We start from the raw sequence: 21307 nt of genomic DNA on the forward strand, positions 1-21307 counted from the left end.
TCACATATCAGACAATACAAAATGAACATACAGAATAGACCACATCTCTGCACAAAGACCATCCCTGTCCATTCACAAAGGGTTTTTATTTCTTATTTTATATATTCCTCTCTCACACACATACAAATACTTATTGACTGACTGAATTTCAACCAAATCTCCAGTGTGGTTTGCATAAACAGCAGTGCAAAAGCAACAAAACTCAGAAATTATTCATTTATTAAAAACAAAAGGGAACAACTGGTTTTTTTCCAAAGGCAGTAAAAGCCGCACATAAGAACAGTCCTTGTGGGATAACGACCAGTTCAAAGTTGGCCCAGATAGAACCACAAATTTGTGGGAAGATAGTGGCACGTTCCACCCACTGGACGGGGTGTGTGTGGCTGTTCCAAATTGGTTTCATGGGAGAACACCAACACAGTCTGACTCCTTTCCTCCACCTGTTTCAAGGATCAGCCCTGAAAAAGCCTGGCCCGCCAGGGCTGGAAGGGGATGGGAATCACTAACAAAAGTTTCAGATTTGGAGGGGTGTGTTTGTGTGTTCAGGTCTGGGGACATCTGATCCTCTCTGTCATAGCAGATTTCATAAAAATGACCCCATGGGCAACCCTCCAAAATGCATGCTGCTACTCTGATCCCAACGGTGAGCAACCCCTCCATTTTTCTGCTGCCTTCCCATCTGGGAAACCTTTCTCCCAACCTCCCCCCCCCCACCCTCCGTGAGCCATCCCGCCTCTTCCTCCTCCTCTGCCTGTGAACTTGAGGGCTACAGCTTTACTAATCAGGACGTGAAAGAATTTATATCAACTCAGGGGTTTGGGCTGGTCTCCCGAGTGCCTTCCCCCCCTCCTCCCCCTTCTTGGTATGATCCAGGTGATTTCCCCCCCTCCCTTCCACATATAATCCACTTCCTTTTCCTCCCCGCCCCCTTCGCAGCCTCTCTCTCTGTGCCTTGGGGCGGGGAAGAGGGTGCTTCTCAAACCGATTCCAATTCAATTCGAATTGTGATGCCCACCTCTCCCCCCCCACCAATCCAGGCCACGCCCACAATCCCCACAAAATCAGGGCCAGCCTCATTGAATAGGATGTTTTGAATCAGAAACACACACACCCCACTAAAAAGCGTGCATAAAGTCCCGGTGGGGGAGAGGCTTGATTTTACAGGGGAGGGGAGGGGAAGGGGGGGCTCAGACGTGCAGGAATCAGGACAGGGTCAAGGGGGGAGGGGCCGGGAAAAGAGAGGGCCAGGCGATGCATGCCTGGGAGCCGGGGGTGGGAGGGGCTCCTCTCTCTCTCTCTTGCCACCGCCGTCCCCCCCCCCGATTCCTGCACGGTCTGTCTCCCTGACATGCAAACCCTCTTTCTCTCCCCCCCCCCGCCGCCGCCGCCAAAGAAGCGCGACTTCAAACCCGCGCCGGGCTTGCCTGGTTCTTGTCGAACTGCTCCCTCTCCGCCTCCAGGCTGTGGCCGCCCCGGCGGCTGAGCACCCGGGCAGGCACGTTCTTGATGGTGTTCATCGTCGCGAGCCCAGGGATCCGCGTCGGCCCCCCGGCGAGCTGGCCCCTGCCTGCCTTCCTTCCTCGCTCTCGATCGCGCCGATCCCGGGGAGTGGCGGCGTCGGTGTCGGTGGCGCTGCTGCTGCTGCTGCTGCTGCCGTTCGTGCTCCTGCTCCCTCGCAAGGTCCGCCCAGCCCAGCCCCGGCGACTCAGCCCTTCATCCCCGCGCGCCGACGGGAAGGCAAAGGCGCTCCAGGGCAGCCAAGCGCGCGAGGGCGCCCCCGGCGGGCGGGCCGCGAGGAGGAGGAGGAGGCGGCGGCGGCGCTGGCGGCCACGCCTCTTTTCCCCCGGGCGGGCCCTCCCTTCCCTAGGACAAACACGCCTCCGGGCCATTCAGGAGGGCGAGAGCGCGCCGCAGCCCGGCAGCCAATCGGCGGGCGCCCCCTCGCCGGACTCGGCTCGCTCCGAGAGCCCCCAGGGTTGCAAGCGCCCTCTTTCGCGGACGAGCACCACCACCACCATCATCATCATCCTCAATGTGAAAGGGGCTGGCCGGTTGGCCACCTTTCACCAGATTATAGTCCAATCGAAAGTTTAGGACGCTTAGGGTTTTTTTGGACTACAACTCCCAGAATCCGCCCTGAACCCCGAAAAAGTTAAATTCCCCCAACTCTGGCCCGTTAAGCATTCTCCGCTTTCAACTCACTGCCTTCCAGTTACCGTTGGACTACAACTCCTATCATCCGTGACCACTGGCCGTAATGGGAACCAGAGTCGTCGTCGCCCCCCCCAAGAAAAAATCCCCCTTCTTGCTTGCCACTTCTTCCCCAAATGCCTTGTGGGCGCTTCAACCGGGTCACCCCAGGGGTCTGTCTGCCTGGCAGCACACTTTGGCCCAGAAATCTTAATAACATTGCTTTTAAAAGGCTTTTGGAAAGGCCAATCTGCTTAATTACCTCTGCCCAGGGAGGCTTTTCAAACTGTTCTTCATCCGGCATGAAATCATGCTTTCTGGGCTTCGGTTGGTTTTTCAATCCAAATCATTGGGAGCCCTGTTTGAGAAACACCCTTTGAAAACAGAGGCAGCCTGTTGTAACTTTTCATAGGCTCCTCACGGACAACAGCTCTCTCCATTCCTCAGAAGTCGACCCTGAGTTTTGGAAACTATTCCCAGAGGTCATAATATGGGCCAAACTACCTCTGAACGCAAACAAAAAGTCACATGACCCTGCCTGTCATCTAAACACCCCCCCCCCAGGTAAAGCTGTTTTGGATGCTGGGCCCTCCCTCTTCGATCCATTTCCCTACAAGTGGCCGTGTGGGGTGCAGTGTGGAGAATCCGGGTCTGGATGCAGGATATGGAAGTGCGCAAAGTCACTATGGTTACGGAGCGTACTCGCTCGGGCCAGCCCCCCAACGATATCGTGACCCACCTTGAGGCCCTCAGAAAGGGCAAGGCTGATTAGGAAATAAAATATATATACTGTATATATTTGCAACATAATCCCAAATCTGCTTGATTTCAGTAGGAGCTGCTTGCCGCTTTGAAGTTACAATCGGCCGATCCCAACTTTAAAAGGCTCAATGAGCTTAACCAGAAAGGTCCAAGTAAGAGGCTTTGGCTGTATTTAAAAAGTCACTCCAGCCCTTTCTGAGTGCTGCCAATAATGGGGGCCTGCCAGAAGGAGCTGGTGGAGTCGCGAGACATGCTGTGGACCTTGTCCGCTGGCCTAGAGGCCCAAGGCTCTCACCGTGACCAAGCCATTCTCTCTGGTGGTTTACACACAGTGCGCATGGGCTCCACAAGACTTTGTGTGGGATGGAATGGGTAAACTTTTAAGTGGCAAGTTACATCAAGAGGCCTTACTGGTTCCCCATCCTGTCATCAAGAGACAGGACAGAACTTGTCTGGCCACAGCACAGGGCAAAAATTATAGAACAATCGCATGGGCCAAGTTTAGTCTATCAACCCCCAGCCTTCCTCTGAATGAATTATGCTGATTACGCTGATGGCAGTTGTAGTTTTCCGATTATGTAGAGGCCTGCGCTCTACCCACCTCTGCCTTAGAGACTAACGAGGATATTATGGAACAGACAGATTGGAACATAGGGTCATGTGCCAGCAGTGGCGATGATCAGAGGGGCTTGGAAGCCAAGTCCTGGGAGGGAGGCGTGAAGGATCTGGGCCCGCTGACCTTGAAGAAAAGGAACCGAGAGAGGCAACCAATCTGTGACAGGTTGCTTCTAATAGATCTGGTGGCCCCGAGGGAGTGGGGCACCAAGATGCACACATCTTGACCACCGTAAGAGCAGGCTGACCGTGGAACCCGTTACCTAGAACGGTGGTCGTTTTTCCTGCTCTAAAAATCTTAATGCAAAGGCTGAGGATCACCCTAGTTCTGGATTGCTAACGCTGAGCAAGGAGCAAAGCAGCACGCTTTGCTTTGCTTTGCCTTTAACACACTACAGGGCACACCCCTCCAGGTCTCGGAGTCTATGAAAGGGAAAGGCTGTGTTTCTACTGCTTTCCCTCCCTTTTTGTGTCTTGACCCTCTAATTAAAAAAAGAGTGTGGGAAGCCTACACGCCCAAGCTGAAGGCAAGCAGAAAATAAATGGAAGCTTTGTTTCCCTTGAATAACACCACAGTCTGTCAATACAAGGCAGCTGGCCGGGCCTTCGCCTTATGGGTAGCGTTTCCAAAAGCACACCCCTGTTCCTAGCCAGTTGAAGCACACAAGACACCTTGGGAGGCTTCTGACACAGACCAACACATCATCACTGCAACCACTACCAGCGCTGCTACAGATCTCTTAACGGCAAGCAGAGGCAAAGAAGATTCGATGGACAAGGGGGACATCAGCATTTGGTGACCGTGGGGAGGGGGGGACGGACCTCAAGACAGAGAGGGGAAGCTCTCATTTTTTGCATCTTGAGAGCAGTGCAAATTTAATTTCTTGGATTCGGTTGCCCCCTGCGGGGACATGGGAGTCATAACTGAAAGCATCTTGAAGGCATCAGATGAGAAAGGTCAATGACTCCTTTCTGTGACTATACCTATCAGAAATACTTTATAAATAATGGAAGGAATTCACACATCTAGCAGTTAAAAGATACTGAATACTCATGAAGAGATATTGAAAATTTAGTTTCGCAGTGTAGATGCAAAATATTCTCATGAAAGAAGGCCAAGAAAATAATTTCTGATTTTTTTCCTTTGAATTATCAGTTATAGTTTTAAACCATCTTTCAAAAATTCAGTTAATTTGGTCATAAATAATGTTTCTGTTTAATTTGTATCACAGTAGTTTTTAAAATTCATGTTAGCATAATTCTACTTTTAAAAAACTCGTGTATATATATAGGGACTAACTCCCAGCATTTAGCCATAGGTCTTTGGCACTTACAAGTTTTTCAAGACTTATATGAGGATAATGCTGGGTGATCATCTGTTGAATTTATACCTCACCATGAATGTCCATCTTCAAGAGATGATGTACATGTTTTCTTTGCTCTTGCCACACGAAACATGAGACAGCTGGTTTTAAAAGAAAAAGAAACAACTTTAAATTAAGCAAAACGTATTGAAACTTCATACTGTAATTAAGTTTCAAGGGAGTTGTTTTACGACCAGTCTGTTTCTCACACATGGAAAAACCCGGCTAGTATAAACTTCAGGGATGGCGGAAGAATTTTTTTTTTTACAAAATATGTTTACTTCGTGGGATGAACTGTCTCCCTCAAAGCTGCCTTTGTGTCAGCCGGAGACTTTAATTTCCATTGCTCCACAAACAGTTCTCGCCTTAGGAGTTTCCGTGTGGACAAAAACATTGCGTCTCCTCCACTGCCTTCAGCAGGATCGTCAGGATTTACAAGCCGTGGGGCATGCCAGAGATGCCGAAGGCTCAGCCTCACATTTTTATCATTTCTCTCACATTTTTCCTAACCTCTCCTGAAACTCCAGCCTGTGCTGTGGCAAAGCACAAGGGCTGGGGCGGAGAACCGCTTGGGTGCAACAGGTGTGTGGAAGGGGGGCTAAGGGGTGGACCCTGTCTCCCACCCCCAGACACTGCCATGACTTTTCAGCACCCACTCACACACCAAGCAAGAGCAGATACTGTATGTACAAAATGTAACAATTGCTATTTTGGACATCGCTTTTATAGATGTGGTCTCAAAATGTATTATTTTGCAAACATACCTGAGCTTTATACCTGCAGAAAATCGTCTGTACATATTTAAATTTTCCCAGCACATTTCTGATAGGAAACAAACATGGACGGACAAGGTAGGAAGGCTCACCTGAGGTCATAAATTAAAAAGAGAAAGCTTTGTCTCACTTTCTCCTACAGCTGGCAATTTTATTTTGCACAGGGCTTCAGTACAGTCCATGACCTGTCCAGGATGTAAACACAGATACATCCCGATTAAGAAAAGAATGGTGTAAAAATAAACAATTTAAAATTGTGCATTTACAAGAAATGAAGTGAGATAAAAAAATCAGCTATAAGGACTCATACTCTGCTCATCTGCAACATGCAACTAGCATGAGACCTTCCCACATCAACCCCTAAGAGTTTTTCGAAAGCCAAAATTTCTGTGGAGAAGAACAGAGAAAAGGCAAGCACCCCGTCAGCAGCCACTTCTCTCTGGGGTTTGACAAACCTCTACTTGGCTTCTCGCTTCCCAGAGAGGCTGTCATCAGTGACCACTCCACCCTGTCGTTTCGTAACTTTGTACTGGAGCAGTATGAAACAAGTGACACCCTATTTGGCTTATTTCCCTCTTTTCTCCGTCTTCTGTGTCCTTGTGTCTTTAATTGTAAGCCACTATTGTAAGCTGTAAGAGTGTTCTTCAATGCCTTTGACAGAAAGGCAATATACAAACTTAATAATAATAAAAACTGTATGCCGTCAAGTTGATTCCAACTTATAGCAACCCTTCCCAGGGTTTGCTAGGCTCTGTAGCCAGGTACCTAAAGCACTGAGCTTTCCTGTCAGCTAACAAACTTAGCAAGTCAGAAACAACATGAGCCGGAGTGGTCACTACTATGGGCAACCTGAACATTCTAGGTGTGGCTGGACTACAGTTCCCATAATTCCTCACCAGTGGCCATGCTGGCTCATGGGAGCTACTAATAGCCTATGGAGGCTCACAGTTGCCTGCCTCTATTCTTAAAAGACAGGAAGAAAGAGAAAGAGGGAGATCAATTGTCCTTCATCAAAAGCCCAGGCACACCGTGGGATGGCTGCAGCTGGGACTGCAGCACGGGCTGGCACCAAGCAGGCTGCTGAGCTCCAGGTCTGCTACCATCTGCCGCGACTCTGCCAGCAGCCGCTGCAGCTGACTCGTGGGTGAGGTGGAATCCTAGGAGGAAAGCACAACAAAGCGTGTGAGGGAAATGGGAGAAGCGAGAAGGGTCCAGCGAAAACCACTGTCAGTGGCGGTCTCACTGGGGAAGGTCTGTCTGCCTCCACTGAAAGGAGTGGGTATATTTTGGATGGAAAAGGCTGCAGTGAGAATATAAGTAAAGGAGGTCAAAGATTTGGGTCAGGAACACAGGGCCCAAAGCAAGACCAAAACCAGAGGAGAAGGAAGCCCCAAGACCCACATTCTGATCCAAAGGTGAAATCTGAACTTGTACGTAAGGATAATTAAACTGTGCTTATAACTGAATGCTGTTTTAATCACTGATCTTGTTTTAAGGGTGTCTTTGTTTTAATGACTATTACTGAACTACTGGGAGTCCCATTTTGAGGCATGGGAAGGTAGGTTATAAATCCATTAAATAAATAAGCAGGGAAGCAATCAGCAAAGATGACTTGCACATGGCATCAGAAGGTGTAACATCTCCCCCTTTTACACTCTGGACCCAGGAAAACAGTTGGGCTGACGGAGGTCGGCAGCAACACCAAGGAGTCACTGGACAAGTTCATGGTGGTAAAGACTCCTGAAGGATCTGAACCAGGGTGCAAGTGCTACTGACACGGGGAAAAGCCAACGTGCCATGGAAAAGCACCTGCTTTGCATGCAAATAGTCCCGGGTTCAATCCCCAGCATCTCCGGGTAGGGCTAGGGAAGCATCCTACCTGACACCCCAGAGAGCTGCTCTCAGTCAAAGATGGCCACATGGGGCCAGGTCTGGCCTATGGCCTTTCTTGGTACGAGACAGCTTCCAGTATCCTAACCAGAGAAGGGATGGGGTTGAACCGGGTGGACCGCCAGTCCCAGGCCTCCTGAGAAAAGACTCTGACTTGTAACACCAAATGCTTGAAGCTCTTACATGATGGACAGGAGGGTGGCAATGCTGGTCGTCCGCATGATGATCTGTGAAGCTTGTGAGTTCCAAAGGGGATCCTGTATCCAAGAACCTTTCATGTCTCTGAGGCGCGCTTGTTTTTTGGGTTGAAGTCAGACAGGGAGTACCCAAATCCAAAACATTCAGACCTATGTCATGGTCACTGCTGAGTTTTTAAAGAAAGATTTCTTGAGAAAAACACATCTACAACAACAGTTTAAAAGTATATATACATGCACGCACACACAAAAATGTTTAGTACAGCGCCATACTGTACACCTGGTGAATGGGCCAAGTTTAAACACAGGAAGAGGAGAGCGGGAAAGGACCTGTGGGCCCCACAAAGCAGTTATTCCCAAACAAAATACTCTTTAGCTTTAAGCTTCTCTTTTAAAAGCAAGTTCCTAGTCCTTTTGACTGCAACAATTTTAGGAGCTTGGGTTGTAGCAGAATATAACATTTCAAAACTTTAAATACTTAGCACAAATGGGGAAAAAATACCCAGTCGCATATGAAGCTGGTCCAAGTCTAGCTTTGCATTCCAAAATGACCAACGCTGTTGCAGTTTTTAAAATCAACTTATCAATCCAACAGAGACACGGCTAAGGGTCTTTTGTTTTCTGAGAGTCAATTGAGCCTAGATTAACATCAGAGGGGAGCTGTTAGAACTGTGTGGGTGCAACAGGAAAACTGTTACCCTCATGATCAGAAGGCCCAGAACAGAGATTAACCCCCTGAATACTGTATCAGGAGGTGATGGCTCATGGCACTTCCACAGCTGAGTTGGGGCAGTGGTTGTCAATGGTTACCAAAGGCTAACAAAGCCAAAAGAGAGTCCCCCCCTCTCTCTGTCTCATGATACAGCTAACTAGCCCTCTCTCTCAGTAGTCCAAACACATCGCTGCTTCCCTCTCTCTTTTTCTCTCTCTCACTCACATACAGAGCACAAGAGATAAAGATTGAATAGCAAGTTAGAGTTGTCTGGGAAAGAAATGTCCCCTCTGGGTGAGGGAAGCCCTTGCAAAATTCACCTAGGCCTTGTATCTGGGCTAGAACTGTGCAGGAAGGAACCCACCGTTTAACATGTGGCAGAATAAAAGAAAAAGCTCCAAAGCCTGTAGGGTTCTTTTTCCTCACCAAGGAAGCAGCAATGATCATGATTCCCCCTAACACAAACAGAATAATACAGGAAAGACGGGACTTCTTTACTGCCCCAAATCCAGCAAGATTTCAAATGGCATCAGAGATGGTCTTCTGACCTCCTTAATGCCATATCAGTGATTATAACGGACCAAACCCCGACTGCGATACACTGCTAAGGCCTCTGATAGGTGCTGTCTCAACTTATTTTGTTGCCTGAAGTGGAGCTGGTGAGGACGGCAATGGGAAATGAGGAATAAATCTTCCCATGTGTTTTTGTCAGCTGCCTTTTTCAAGGGATCCCGTTGTGAGCACAGGAAAACAGAAACGCTGTGGCAGTGCAGGTCAGCAGGGGGATTGTCCACCCAGAAGCACATTCCTGTGTAGAAATGGACAAATATCTCCTTTTGGGGTCACCCTTGAAACAGTTTGACATATGCATCTTGAAAACCATACTTAGGAGTCTCCATAAAGTGGATGCAACTGAATGAGAAAGTCCACTGAGGGGATTCGTATTAAAAATCAAGACCTGGGAATGTCCCCTGTATAACGGGGATCCTGAACCATGCCACCTACTACATGCTTTACTGCTTTCCACCTCTTTTTAAGCAGTAAAGGCGACAATAGGCCTACAGAAACTTGATCTGGTTATGTACTCTTAAAAGAAAGTGGTAAAATGTATTTAACAGCTGGTGCACTAAGCCAGGAAGACTGTTTATGGATTCCAAGGTAAGCAGGATGGGACCTGCTCCAGAACCACATTCCATCTTAAAGCTCATGCCCTTGGAAGCAGCTGTTTGACTAGCTCAGGGCTCAATCGCTTTCTGTTTCCACTCTCTGCTTTCCGGCATCTGTCTGCTTTCCCCAAAGCAGGGTCCCTCAGACGTCCGTGCATACAAAAATTTCATCAGAATGCATGGGTAACAGCTATCACGTCCATGAAGCTGGTGCTATTTTTAAAAGGGGATGTTAGCAATGGCTCTAACAAGGCTAAAATTAGAGCAATGGGGCATGGCTGCAATAGGCACATTGAACAGCACTAAAATTCAGTCCCCAAACACCTGTTTGTAAAAGGTTGCCGGGGGAGGTGACTTTCATGGGGGGGGGGGGGACAGAGCCTTCTCCCCATAACTCAAGCCACAATTTATGAAGACCCACATTCAGAGCATGGGCCTCTGAAATCCACAGTGGGAGCCCTATCCTCAAGTCCGAAGCAGAGCAAGTAGAAGAACTCTGGGATAAAGCCCCTGCTTCGAAGGCAGAGATGACATATTCCACCCCCAGCGCCTCTACTTGAAAGAGGAAAGGTCCCGAGGAACTCTGCACAGACTAGACAACATTCAGCTTTAGGCTCCTAACTTGCACAAGGCAGCTGCCGATGCCTGACTTTGCAGAGCGATCTTGTGCCAGTGGGAATTCACACCTGGAAGAAACATGCAACTTTTTTGAGAACGAACCAAATAATACATTTTTGTCCGCTTCTACACAGGGAAGTCAGCTTCTCTCTTTTTTTTCTCCACTCAGAGGAGGATCCCTTGAAAAAGACAGCTGACAAAAACATACGGGGAAACTCTTGAAAATCTCATACCTCAGCTGTCTTACCTTTGGTTGGAACCTAATTATTCCTAATCTAACGCATACAGCATCAAACGCAGCTCAGCAACCCTTTGCCTCGACATTTAACAAAACATAGTTTGTCTCTTTTAAAACTCTGTATCGATTTTAAAGTATGGAAACGCAAAGTTACAAATAGCCACTGGTTTGCTTGTTCTTGCTTTATGTTTTTTTGTGAAGGTGGGGCAACTATAGCTAATAGCAGAGCTGTTCTTAAATACTGAACCTTTTAGACTGGTCACTTTTAATCCCATCGGAGGCCTGAGGGCTGTCGGACAAAGCTCTTTCCCGCGAACCGCCTTCATTCACAGGCTTGAAAATCTCCATCCATTCCTGGTCGCTCACTGGCCGGTAGACTAAAGCTTTGCTGACAGGGCTGCAGGAGCAGCATTCTAACGATGGGACAGAACCGCACGGAGGTGTGCTGGGACACTGCCCGTACGGAATCCCAGCGGCCCCTGTCTCCCAATGTCTACCGTCTCCCTCGCAGTTTGAGGGCTCCGTGGAGGAATTCAGTTCAATCCAATGTTCATGGATTGGTAAAGAGGCCACGGGGTTTGATTCCAACCCCCGAGCCATTTCCCTGCCTTCGATCTTCCAGGCGTTCTCCAGCTGGGAGGCTGGTCTGCTGTCCGTCTCCCCAGTGCTGAGGGAGCCATTCTGCTTTGACTCTTCCTTGTGCAGAGTGCTTGGCTCACGAAGCGGCCCTTCCTGAAACTGATCCAAACTCACTGAGCGCCTCTCCTTTGGGCCCGCTGGCTGCCTACTCTCCGCTCTGCACACCTGGCAGGTGTTTTTCGAACTACAGCGGGGCACATAGACAAACCGGGTGTGTGTCTTCTGGCTGATTTCGCTACAGGCTGTTTCTTTGTCGTTGCTGTTCTCGAGGTCTGACAAAACCATCCCTCTGCTATAAACAGCACAATAAGGAACTTGCATTATCAAGAATTAACTTCGCAACTAAAACTTATAAACGATCCCTGCATCGGGTCATTACTCCCCACTTCCATCCTTCCTACTTTAGTCCACCCTGGACATCCATCATCCACTGAGGCCTATACACAAGACTGCCCATTTAGTTTCTCTAGGCTTTACGCATGTTCTACAATTAATCTCCAGCTTTACTAATATTAGGATTGTCATGCCCCGCCCCCTTTGTTTGATGCCTTTCAGTGGACCTACACAATTTACGTACTGCTAGACAGACTTGACTTGGGAACTGCTAGCTTTTGGTTTTCTGAAGAGTCAAGCTTTGTTTGCTTTCTCATCTATGGGATCTGCAAGATCGGCTCTGTTATCAACTTGACTGAAACACACTTTAAGCAAGATTTTTCTTCCACCATTGAATAGATTGGTCTGAAATTTCAGCTTATTTCTCTGTCCACTTAACCGGTTACTCCTAACTAAGATATTTTACTGCCTCTGTGTAAATTAAGGGTATCACTACAACCTCACAAACCAGTGGCTCTCAGTACAGACAGAACAAGTCAGACCGCACTCAGGGGAACAAGCTCTCAGCTGCATTTGTCATGACCCCTCTATCACGGGCCACACAAATACGTTCCTTCGGCGGACTGCAACCAGCAGAGCCTCTGCAGTGTTTACAGCTGGCTTCATTATTCCAGCGCAGTGGCCTGGAGGAAAGGCTCCGGCCCCGTCAGTGGTGTTCCCAGTTGTGCACTGCAGCACTGATGCTACAGGTGTGTGGTCACATAAACATGGAAGAATTCCCATGGTTGAACAGAACTGGGGCGGGGAGGGGAATCACAGCTGGGAATCATTGGATGGGAGAAAATTCTGGGGTTTGTGTTTTTTGGGGGGGGGAATTACAGCTGCCAGAATTCTTCAACCAACAAGGTCACTGTCCTTGATGACTCAGGGATTCTGTGAGCATTTGTCAAGCTCTGATTCCACCTCTGCCAGCAGCGCAATAATGGATTATCGTATTTGTATCTATATTACTAGCTCTGTCTTTTAATGAGTGCTCATATCTTTGCGTTTGCTTTTTGTACCTACTATATATGGGGTTGGAAGAATCCCATTCACTTTGCTGTTCCAGGTTCCTAGAAACTTGATGCCAGACTCACCGTGCATGGCCCAAACATCCAAGGTGATGGTGATCAGAAAACATGTTTTAGTTCTGGCTGTGTGTGCTATGGTGTAAGTCCCCTTGAAATGACAACGCCCCACAGGAAGGCCCTTTGCTGTGCTTACCTCGCTTCATGCGTCTCTCTCTTGTGCATCTGCTTCGTTTCCTGGGAACTTTCCAAGTTGAAATGCAGAAACTGCAGATCCTGTTGCTGCTTCATGTAGATCTGAGGGCAGATGGTAGAATAACTTGCAAACAGAAGCGTTTCATATATTATTTTTGCACCGCTTTCCTATCCATGGACAAAGGGGCTTGCAAGAATTTAAAAAGCAATACATTCAAAGCATAAACAATCATTATTGTAAAAGAACCCAAACAAAGCATCTAATCATACTTTTAAAAGTAACAAGTTTTATTTATCTATTTTCTTTTAAGGTTACATTAAACTCTTTATTGTTTTTGCTGAGAGGACTAAAACAAAAGGGAGAGAGAGGGAGTGAGGGAGATTTGCATCCAGACAGTTTCTTAGAAGGAACCAGAATCATTTGCCTTTCATGCACAGGGTTCTAGTCCTTGCATCTTTAACAAAGGCAAGGGAAGAATCCTGCTACAAACTCTAGTCAGAGTCAGCAGAGTGAACCAATGGTCTGACTCAGCATCTGTCTTCCTCTGCTTCTTCCCACTACTTCTACAAGGTTCCTCCTCTTCCTCTGCCACCCCCACCCCAAATATACACATTAGCTGTGCAGCTCGGGAACAAAGGAGGACAGAGTAAATAGAACAAACTGGGGTGCAGAAGCTTTGAAGAGTCATTATATGGCAAGACTGGAAAAGCCTGCATGGGCTGGGGCATACCATCCTTTTTCTAACATCTACATCCTGCTCTCTCATGCACACTTTACTCTTTAATTATCCACAGATGTTGAAGACATCCATAGAACCTTTAGGTAAGGATGGTTCCAAGACCGAAACTCAGAACTGAACATCCGCTCCTCAAGGATACTCAGCCCTCTGACAGCCGACTCTGCTCACCTTTGGTTCTGTTCCATATCAGGTTGCAACGCTACAGGTGAAAGCAAATATGCAAATCCTCTTCCCTGACCCCACCCTGCACAAAACACTTAGAAGGAGTCAAACCTGTCGCAAATTGCTCAGTTCTGTGTCAGTTCGGAGTTGTTTAGATTTGGCAGACTGAAGAAGCTGGTCTTTTCTGTTTGCTCTCTCAGCTGATCGGGAAGGTGGGAAGAAAAAATAAATCAAAACAGAGAAACAATACAGAAGCCACAACCATAAAATAAGCATCAACATAAAACTAGCTAATGTCATTTTTTTTAATTTGCAAGACTGCTAACCATCAGTCATTCAAGTATCAATCTCTCACTCCAAACATAAACAGGCAGAAATTTTATTAATGGCATTTTGAAGATATGATTCATTTAGGTCTGTGACTGGCCAGCTAAGTTAGATGATCAAACTTATCAGAGTTTTGCAGTAAGCACATCTCATTAATAAAGGGATGAACTAGCAGCGTGTCCTGAAATTATTAGGGTTTTTTAAAAGTCCACCAGATTCTTTTTCTTAAGAGATATCTAGTAATTTTAGTCATGGGTATGTTTAGTATCTTAAAGCTTTTAAGAGGATAGAAAATCATAAATACGCACAATGCATGGAAAAGGATTTGCACATAGGGGTCAAATAAATAAAATGTGTTAACACTATGGACCAGAATGTTGTCAACAGTCCTTGTGAAAATATGCAAATCAGAGAGAATTGTCTAGCTCAAGGAGTGAAACGAGGTCCCCCAAGAATACTTGTATGGTATCTGTGCTCCTCTTGGTCGCAACCCGCTTTTCTGGTGGAAATCCACTTGTAGAACTTTCTTTCTATTTTCCATGGTAATTAAAAGCTTCTTGCTGGGAGCCTCTCACACAGAAATGAATTACATGGAAAAGCACCCCTGAGCTAATCTCTACTCCAAGAATGAAAAAAAAACAAAAACCACCGCCTGCCGCAGAAACAAAAAAACTGTGGAAACACACAAACAAAAAGCACTGATGATGCTGGATCACAGTTTGTGTCACCTGGAGGGCAGGAAAAATACCGAAACCATTGTGGACAAACCCAGGACTCCTGCAAGAATAAATGTTTCATCCAGATAATGTCAAGGCTAGTTTGAGTAAACTTGTAAGCTATTCCCAACAGCTCAAATTTAAAAGAAAAGCTGTAATGCTAAGTAAATCGAGAGGTTTAGAAATGTGATACATGGCAACTTCCTACCAAGAGCCTGAACCAAAAGTTCTGTTTCTTTCTACTCACCACTAAGCATCAATTCATTACTCAAATAACCATTTTCTTGTTTGAGGCGTATTATTTCTTCCCTCTGTTCATTGTTTTCTTTTGTTTTTTCACTGAGATCACCTTCAAAGGGGAAAAAAAAGATTACCGAGACTAAACCTCTCATACGGACACTTGAGCTCTCAGTAGGCATTTTTATATATCGTTGTCGGGACGATAAATTATTTGTATGCTTTGGTTCTGGTGGATTCACACACTAAGGAGTGAAACAGAAATTGCTACAGATGGCATTTCCCTTCCAAAAGGAAAGAGAGTTTAAGTTCTTTCCTATTCCCTCCAACATCTGAAAAGGGCACCTTTCTTAAAGTCTGGATTTTATGTACTTTAACCAACCATCTTTAAATGTCGGTAAATCAATTGTAAAATATCTAATTAACGGACAGTTCTCTCTGTTTGGCTACAGGAAATGCAAATGAGAACACAGACCTTCCCCAACTCAGGTTTAAGATTATGAGCACTAAATTCTAACCATGGTTTACCTTTTAATTTGTTTGTTTCTAGAATAAGTTCCTTCAGCTTAAGTTTAAAATCCTGCTTTTCCCTTTGGACGCTTGCGTTTTCCACTTTTGAAGCTTGCAGTGCTCTTTCCAACTTTTTAAATTTACACGTAAATTCAGTAATGTGATTGCTTGCTTCAAGTATATCATTATCCTAAGCAAAAACAGACAAACAATAACAGTTCTCTATTGATTTGCCTCGTACTGTTCCACTGTGGTGTCTTTCAATCTGCCTGGTAAATTCTGAAAACAAGACTCACTTTTTGAAAAGCAGACCATTAGTTCAACATGCAACAGCCTTCATTTATTGACTTATTTATTTACAAGATTTTTTTTAGCCGCACCATTACCAGTGGTCTCTGACTTCATCCCATTAAGGGACAGGGGTTTGACTCCTTATTTATCCTTTAAACACCACTCCCCATCTTTACTTAATACTGACCCCCCCACTCCTTGTGTCACTCTGGACTCTGAAATGGTCAGATGTATATGCACCCACATGTTGGAGAGAGGGAAGCCAAGAAACAAGGAAAACTACCTTTAGCTTTAGCATGGTGAGCAGCTCCTGTTCTCTGGCTTGCAGCTGCCCTACTTTATTAGACAGTTCCATCACAGAGTGGCTAAGGGCCTGGTTTTTCTCCTGGGAAAGAGAGGAAAACGTAAAAGGATCCACCAGAGTCCAATCCCTCTGTATCTTTTTCATTTGAAGCCCTGTCATGTCCCACGTACACAAAGCCATCCTACGGTCTGCATCCCTTCTCATTCGGTTTATGAACAATTTGGAAAAAAACACATCACAATCCTGTCCCACATGTGTCAGTGGAGATGTGCCAGAACAACCCCTTTGTACATCAAGTTCGACAGGCAACACAAGCAGAAATTGTAATCTGCTAGACAGGAAAAGAGCTGATGAGCCCGTCAATCCTCTATTGTACTCACTGTTCATTACTGAACTGGTGGTGTCACCTCTCTCTCTCTCTCTCTCTCCCTGTTTCTCACCATTCATCATATTAATATGCTGGAACTGACCCATATTCTCTCTGCTTCCAAGTTTAGCACAGCAAAAAGGAATACGTCCAGGAAGAAATGAAATAGTTAGGTGATACCATTATTAAATCACTAAAACAAAAAAACAAAACAAAACAAAAACGGACAAATTGCAAGCATTCATGGTTCAATGAAGGTATCACCTAACTCTTGCCCTTGTGTTATCCTGAACCACACAGGCTTTTCCTAATTTGTCCAGGAAGAAATAAACCCAAAAGAGAAGACAAGCAAAAAAGCAGTAGCCACAATAGGGAAGAGGTGGTGACATTCAAGAAAAGGGGGTCCCACTAAGAGGATCTTTACAAAGGTCCACTCCTCCAATACCTGAAAATTGCTGTGCTGGGCCTAGTTTACACCCTCGCTAGTCGATTTCACTCGGCGGTGTGTTTCGCCTCCAGATAAGACATCCTGAGTCAACTATAAATCTAGGCCTACCTCAAGGGCTTGGCAGTGGTGTGATGTGTCAGACGCTTTCCTAGAGAGCTCCTGGAGCTTCTGGTGAGTATTCTCGAGGGTCAGCTTACAATCACTCTGCTGGGAATCAAGGAATTTCAACCGTTTGGTCAAGGTTTTTATCATTTCATTTCTCTTGTGCAGCTCATCTGAGGAAAGAAGTCAGATATAAAAATATGTGAAGGATAAGAATCGCACTAAGCAGAGGTTTTAGCTGATACAAACAGGTCGGTTGGGAGACATTTTAATTTTAAAAACCAATGCATAACCAAGAGTAACTCTAAAGCAGTCGACTACATTATTTTACCTGTCATGTTTCTTCCTTAAACTGCATAATTTGGAAGTCTGGAAGGAGTCCTCAGTAGATCTTTATTTTTGGTTTAAATGTTTTATATAAATATAATAAGAATATAATTTCCCCCCAGTATGGAGCAGATAACCTTTTTTCTAAAAAGTGTAAAATAATCCAGTTTATATAATAAGGTTCTTCTTAGGAAGCTGTCTAGTCTATGTCACTGTTGTTACAGCATCACTTTGAAAGGGTCTAGATGTTTTCTGTCATGCAAAACATTCTAGCATTTCCATGGTGCTCCAGTTCTGATGAAACCTTCACTCTGTTGTCAGCCTTGACGGGACTGGGCCAATAGTGGCTTTATGCCCTTGCCTGATAACTCACATTACTTCTGAAGTTCCAATAAACAATCGAAGATATATGTAAGAAAGAGCTTACAACAGGAACTCACAATATTATTCATTACTTCTCAACGGCCAGGGTGTTACTATGATGCTCCCATTGTGCAAGTAATTCCTTGTTTTACTGTCATTACCAATAAGACAGAAAAATATAAAGAAGTACTGTACTGTCTCTAGTGGCCAACTCCAATATAATACACCTTCAAATTATTTATAAAAATACAAGATAGAAAACTAATGAATACTTTCTTCCCCATTTAGGATTGGCAACAGAATGCCATAAAATCTGAAAAATACCTGTCAAAAGGCTTTGAAAAATGTTTTAAGGCAACCATGAAAAGTAACTTTTGAAAGAAACGATGCATGACTCATTACATCCAAAAGAGGAACTTCGGAGATCCTAGTTATACACTCACAATGCAGAAAGGAACTAGAGACATGCAACAACATTATTAATTAGTTACTTCCAAGCTCTGATACAAAAAGAGGTGCAATCTTGTACTTTAAATATGGCATCACTTATAATATAGCATCTTAAGCCTCGAATTAATACTTGTAGAGCAAAAACTCCTAAAAGGTAGAAGGCGGAACATATTAAACAGTGTCAGGCCATTTGATCACTTTGTTATTACAACCTGCCACAAAATGGCAACAATAGTTCTGTAGGATCTCTCTTGTCACCTGCTACCGGATCCTTTCCACCAAAGGTACCAGGTCTGTTTGTATCCAAAACAGGTGTTTGTTGGCATAGCTGTTGATTGAGAAATCTTATCTTAAATCTGCTCTCACTAAGTTCACCTTTGACAAGTCAAAGTCAGACTCAACTCTCCCTTCCACAACATGGGTATAAATATTCTAACACACCAGCTTAATTCCTCGGGCTGCACTTGGTCTGGAACCTACCCTCCAGCTTGCTGCACCGCTCCGCCAATGTCAGTATTTTCTGGCGATCATCCTCCCAAGCCAGTAACTGCCTCTGATGGATGGCAACCATGCCGTTGAGCTCCTTGTCACGGTCTTTTAGCTCTGCGATTAAGAGCTGTAGTTCCTTCCTTTGCTTCTGGATGGTGGCACTCTCCAGTTCAGAGGTGAGATTCTACAGGGAGAAAGTCGGAAAGAGAGGAGCCATAAAGTAACTCAACCACAATACAGTTTCCTGGAATAACTTTTTAAAACTGCATTTTAATATTAAACTCCCCAAAACCTACACCCGTACAGGCTCATCAACCGTCAATGCCTCGTAAAGTGTAGCTGACATTTTAAATACTGTTTTTGGCCCTGCTTTGGTTTTGTTACCTGAGGTGGAGTGGAGATGGGAAGTGATGAATTCATAAGGCCTCTGAGATCACAACTTGATGTGGTAGAAATGGTTCGGAAGAATACAACAGATTATTTCAAAATTCAGTCCAGAAGTGAAAGAATCTTGCTGTTCACCACCACCCAGTCTTTCAGATTTTAAGTGATAAAACAGAGAAGGCTAGAAGGAGAAAATGTACATGAAAGGGATTGTAAGAAGTTATACATCTTCTTCCCAAAGGCCAAAACATGTCATTCCCATGGAAAAGTTAAATTACCGTGTTTCCCCAAAAATAAGACAGGGTCTTATATTAATTTTTCCTCTAAAATGTATTAGGGCTTATTTTTAGGAGATGTTTAATTTTTTCCCTCTACAACCATCTACACTGATTCAAATGCAGTCATATCATCTTCTTCTGGTTGCTGCACGAGGGTGGAGGGCGGGGTTTCACTTAACTGGGGCTTATTTTTGGGGTAGGGCTTCTATCTCTCTCTCTCTCTCTCACTCACTCACTGCTTTAGTTGGGAGTGACAACAGCAGGGTCTGAGGAAGTGGATTTCAATCCACAAAAGTTCTGATTGGGGAGGAAAAAGTAGTCTTTAAATATAATACAAATACAAAATAGCTACAATATTTTACTTTTGTTTCCTTCTGCCAACCAGCTCAGACAAGCCTGGCTACATCTTTGGAAACAAACACATATTACATAAATATAAATGGGACATCTTGCTGCAGTATTTTGTTTTGCTAGTCACTTTACTAAACATTTATATGTGTAACATTTTTGAATCATACATACATACAACACTGGCAAGAAGGTGTGTGCCTAACTGGGGATGAAACATAGCCTTATGTGCTGCCTTGACTTTATTGCGGAATATAAATATAACTTAATAATTAAGCCCAGGGGGTAAATCAGCAGCAAAGAACCATACTTCTCAGGTGGAGCAGATAAGAGGAAACGGGGGATGCTGGGCTAAGAGTTCGAATCCTCACTACACATCTGGGGAATGGCATTGAATGTACTTTTGTGCTGCTTCTATTTTGGGGTATTGTATTAATTGACCTTTTTAGCACTACACACTCATTCTTATTAGCTTTAACACTGCTGTTTAATTGTTGTAAGCCACTCTTTTTAAGGACAAAGGCAGGCTCAAAACAGTTTAAAAAAATAATAATTAAAGGACCCCAAGAGACCATCCAGAGGGTCCCGACGAGGCACCTATCCGAGGAGGGTCTGGAATTTAGAATTTTTAAAATACCTTTAGATATATATACACACATACACAAATCAATCAATTAATTAAAACATGAATTAATTACAGTCTCTCTCTTTCCCCTGAGGGCTTAAAAGTCTCTCAGAGCCGCCTCCTCCCACAACAACAAAAAGTTCATTGGTTGTGAGAACCACCTTTTCTGGCCCCCCCTCAAAACCGACCCACAAGAATGCGTGCGGAACACACAAAACACACACACACCTCGTGAGGCGAAGTGTGTGTGGGGGGGAGGGGAAGGGAGTTGGCGGCTCTTGCCATTGACCGGGGGGGGAGGGAGGGAACGACTCGTGTGTGTGTGTGTGTTTGTGTGTGTGTGTGGTGAGGGGGTCCCTTCTCCGTTTTTTCCCTCAGGGCGGGCAAAAGGCGGCGAGTGGGGGAGGGGGGGGAGCCGCTTACCGGCCCGCGCGCCGCTGTTTCTTCCGCGCACGCGCGAGAGAGACCCCTCCCCCTCCCTTGGGGGGCGGTGGGAGGGGCGGGGCCCGGAGGAGGCCCTTCATGGCCGCCTCCTCAGTGTGTGTGTATATGAGGGGAAAAAGCGGGCCCTGAGGGGACGTTCTTTCCTCTCGGCCTCCTCCCTCCGGCCACCGGCTTTTTTCCCCCCCTGCCCGTGAGGGGAAGACGGGGACACCCCCCACCCACCCCCTCAGCACCTGGAAACCGCCCTTTCCTCCTCTCCTCCCGCCCCCCCCCCGCATGTAACGCGTTTCCGTTCCTCATGGTTCGTAACGCGCGCCCGTGCCTCGTTCCTAACGCGCGTTCTTTGACCTCCGTGCTTCGCCGCCGTTCTTTGGGAAAAGGGGTTTTGAAGAGGCCAGGCCATCGGATTTCGCTGTTTAGACCCATAAACATGTTGGGTTCAGACTGGTCATTTATATATATTTTTTTATTTCTCTAGAACATTTAGTATTTATTTATTAATATTCTATTTAGGATAATGCCATTCTATTTATTATATGTATAACAATATCTAATAAATATTAATATCTCCAAGCTCCTCCTTTTCACGCAAAAATATGTATTTTTTAGGTCGATGAAAGAGAACTACCGAAAGAC

General features: G+C 45.5%; 2 protein-coding genes across 7 annotated transcripts in view; both read right to left on the reverse strand.

Moving 5' to 3' along the window:
• The window catches only part of HIP1R (huntingtin interacting protein 1 related), a 35555-nt gene extending 33554 nt beyond the window's left edge, over nt 1-2001 (reverse strand). The window contains exon 1 of one of the 2 annotated variants that reach the window (XR_012081842.2): nt 1425-2001. Coding sequence is in view for 1 of the 2 variants with exons in the window: in XM_072983107.2 (XP_072839208.2) it covers nt 1425-1889 (465 nt within the window). In the remaining variant the exon portion in view is untranslated. The remainder of the gene's footprint in view (nt 1-1424) is intronic. The other variant, XM_072983107.2, reaches the window with a different exon arrangement.
• Nucleotides 2002-4759: 2758 nt separating this feature from the next.
• CCDC62 (coiled-coil domain containing 62) lies at nt 4760-20739 on the reverse strand. 5 transcript variants are annotated; one of them, XM_072983112.2, is made up of 14 exons: nt 20651-20739; nt 18977-19157; nt 18584-18776; nt 16970-17136; nt 16026-16127; nt 15470-15641; nt 14952-15053; nt 13773-13861; nt 12761-12861; nt 10773-11456; nt 7778-7955; nt 6733-6861; nt 5797-5889; nt 4760-5032 (listed from the first exon to the last, which is right to left on the reverse strand). In XM_072983112.2, exons 2-13 carry the CDS (start codon nt 19010-19012, stop codon nt 5803-5805), a joined length of 2040 nt encoding a protein of 679 aa, XP_072839213.2. In that variant the 5' UTR covers nt 19013-19157; nt 20651-20739; the 3' UTR covers nt 4760-5032; nt 5797-5802. The 5 variants fall into 5 exon arrangements, 4 of the variants coding, with proteins under 4 accessions (XP_072839213.2, XP_078237892.1, XP_072839215.2 ...); XM_078381766.1 differs by having other exon boundaries at nt 7778-7958; XM_072983114.2 differs by lacking the exon at nt 10773-11456.
• Nucleotides 20740-21307: the final 568 nt, after the last annotated feature.

The sequence above is a fragment of the Pogona vitticeps genome, chromosome 14, assembly GCF_051106095.1.
Source record: "Pogona vitticeps strain Pit_001003342236 chromosome 14, PviZW2.1, whole genome shotgun sequence".
NCBI lineage: Eukaryota > Metazoa > Chordata > Lepidosauria > Squamata > Agamidae > Pogona > Pogona vitticeps.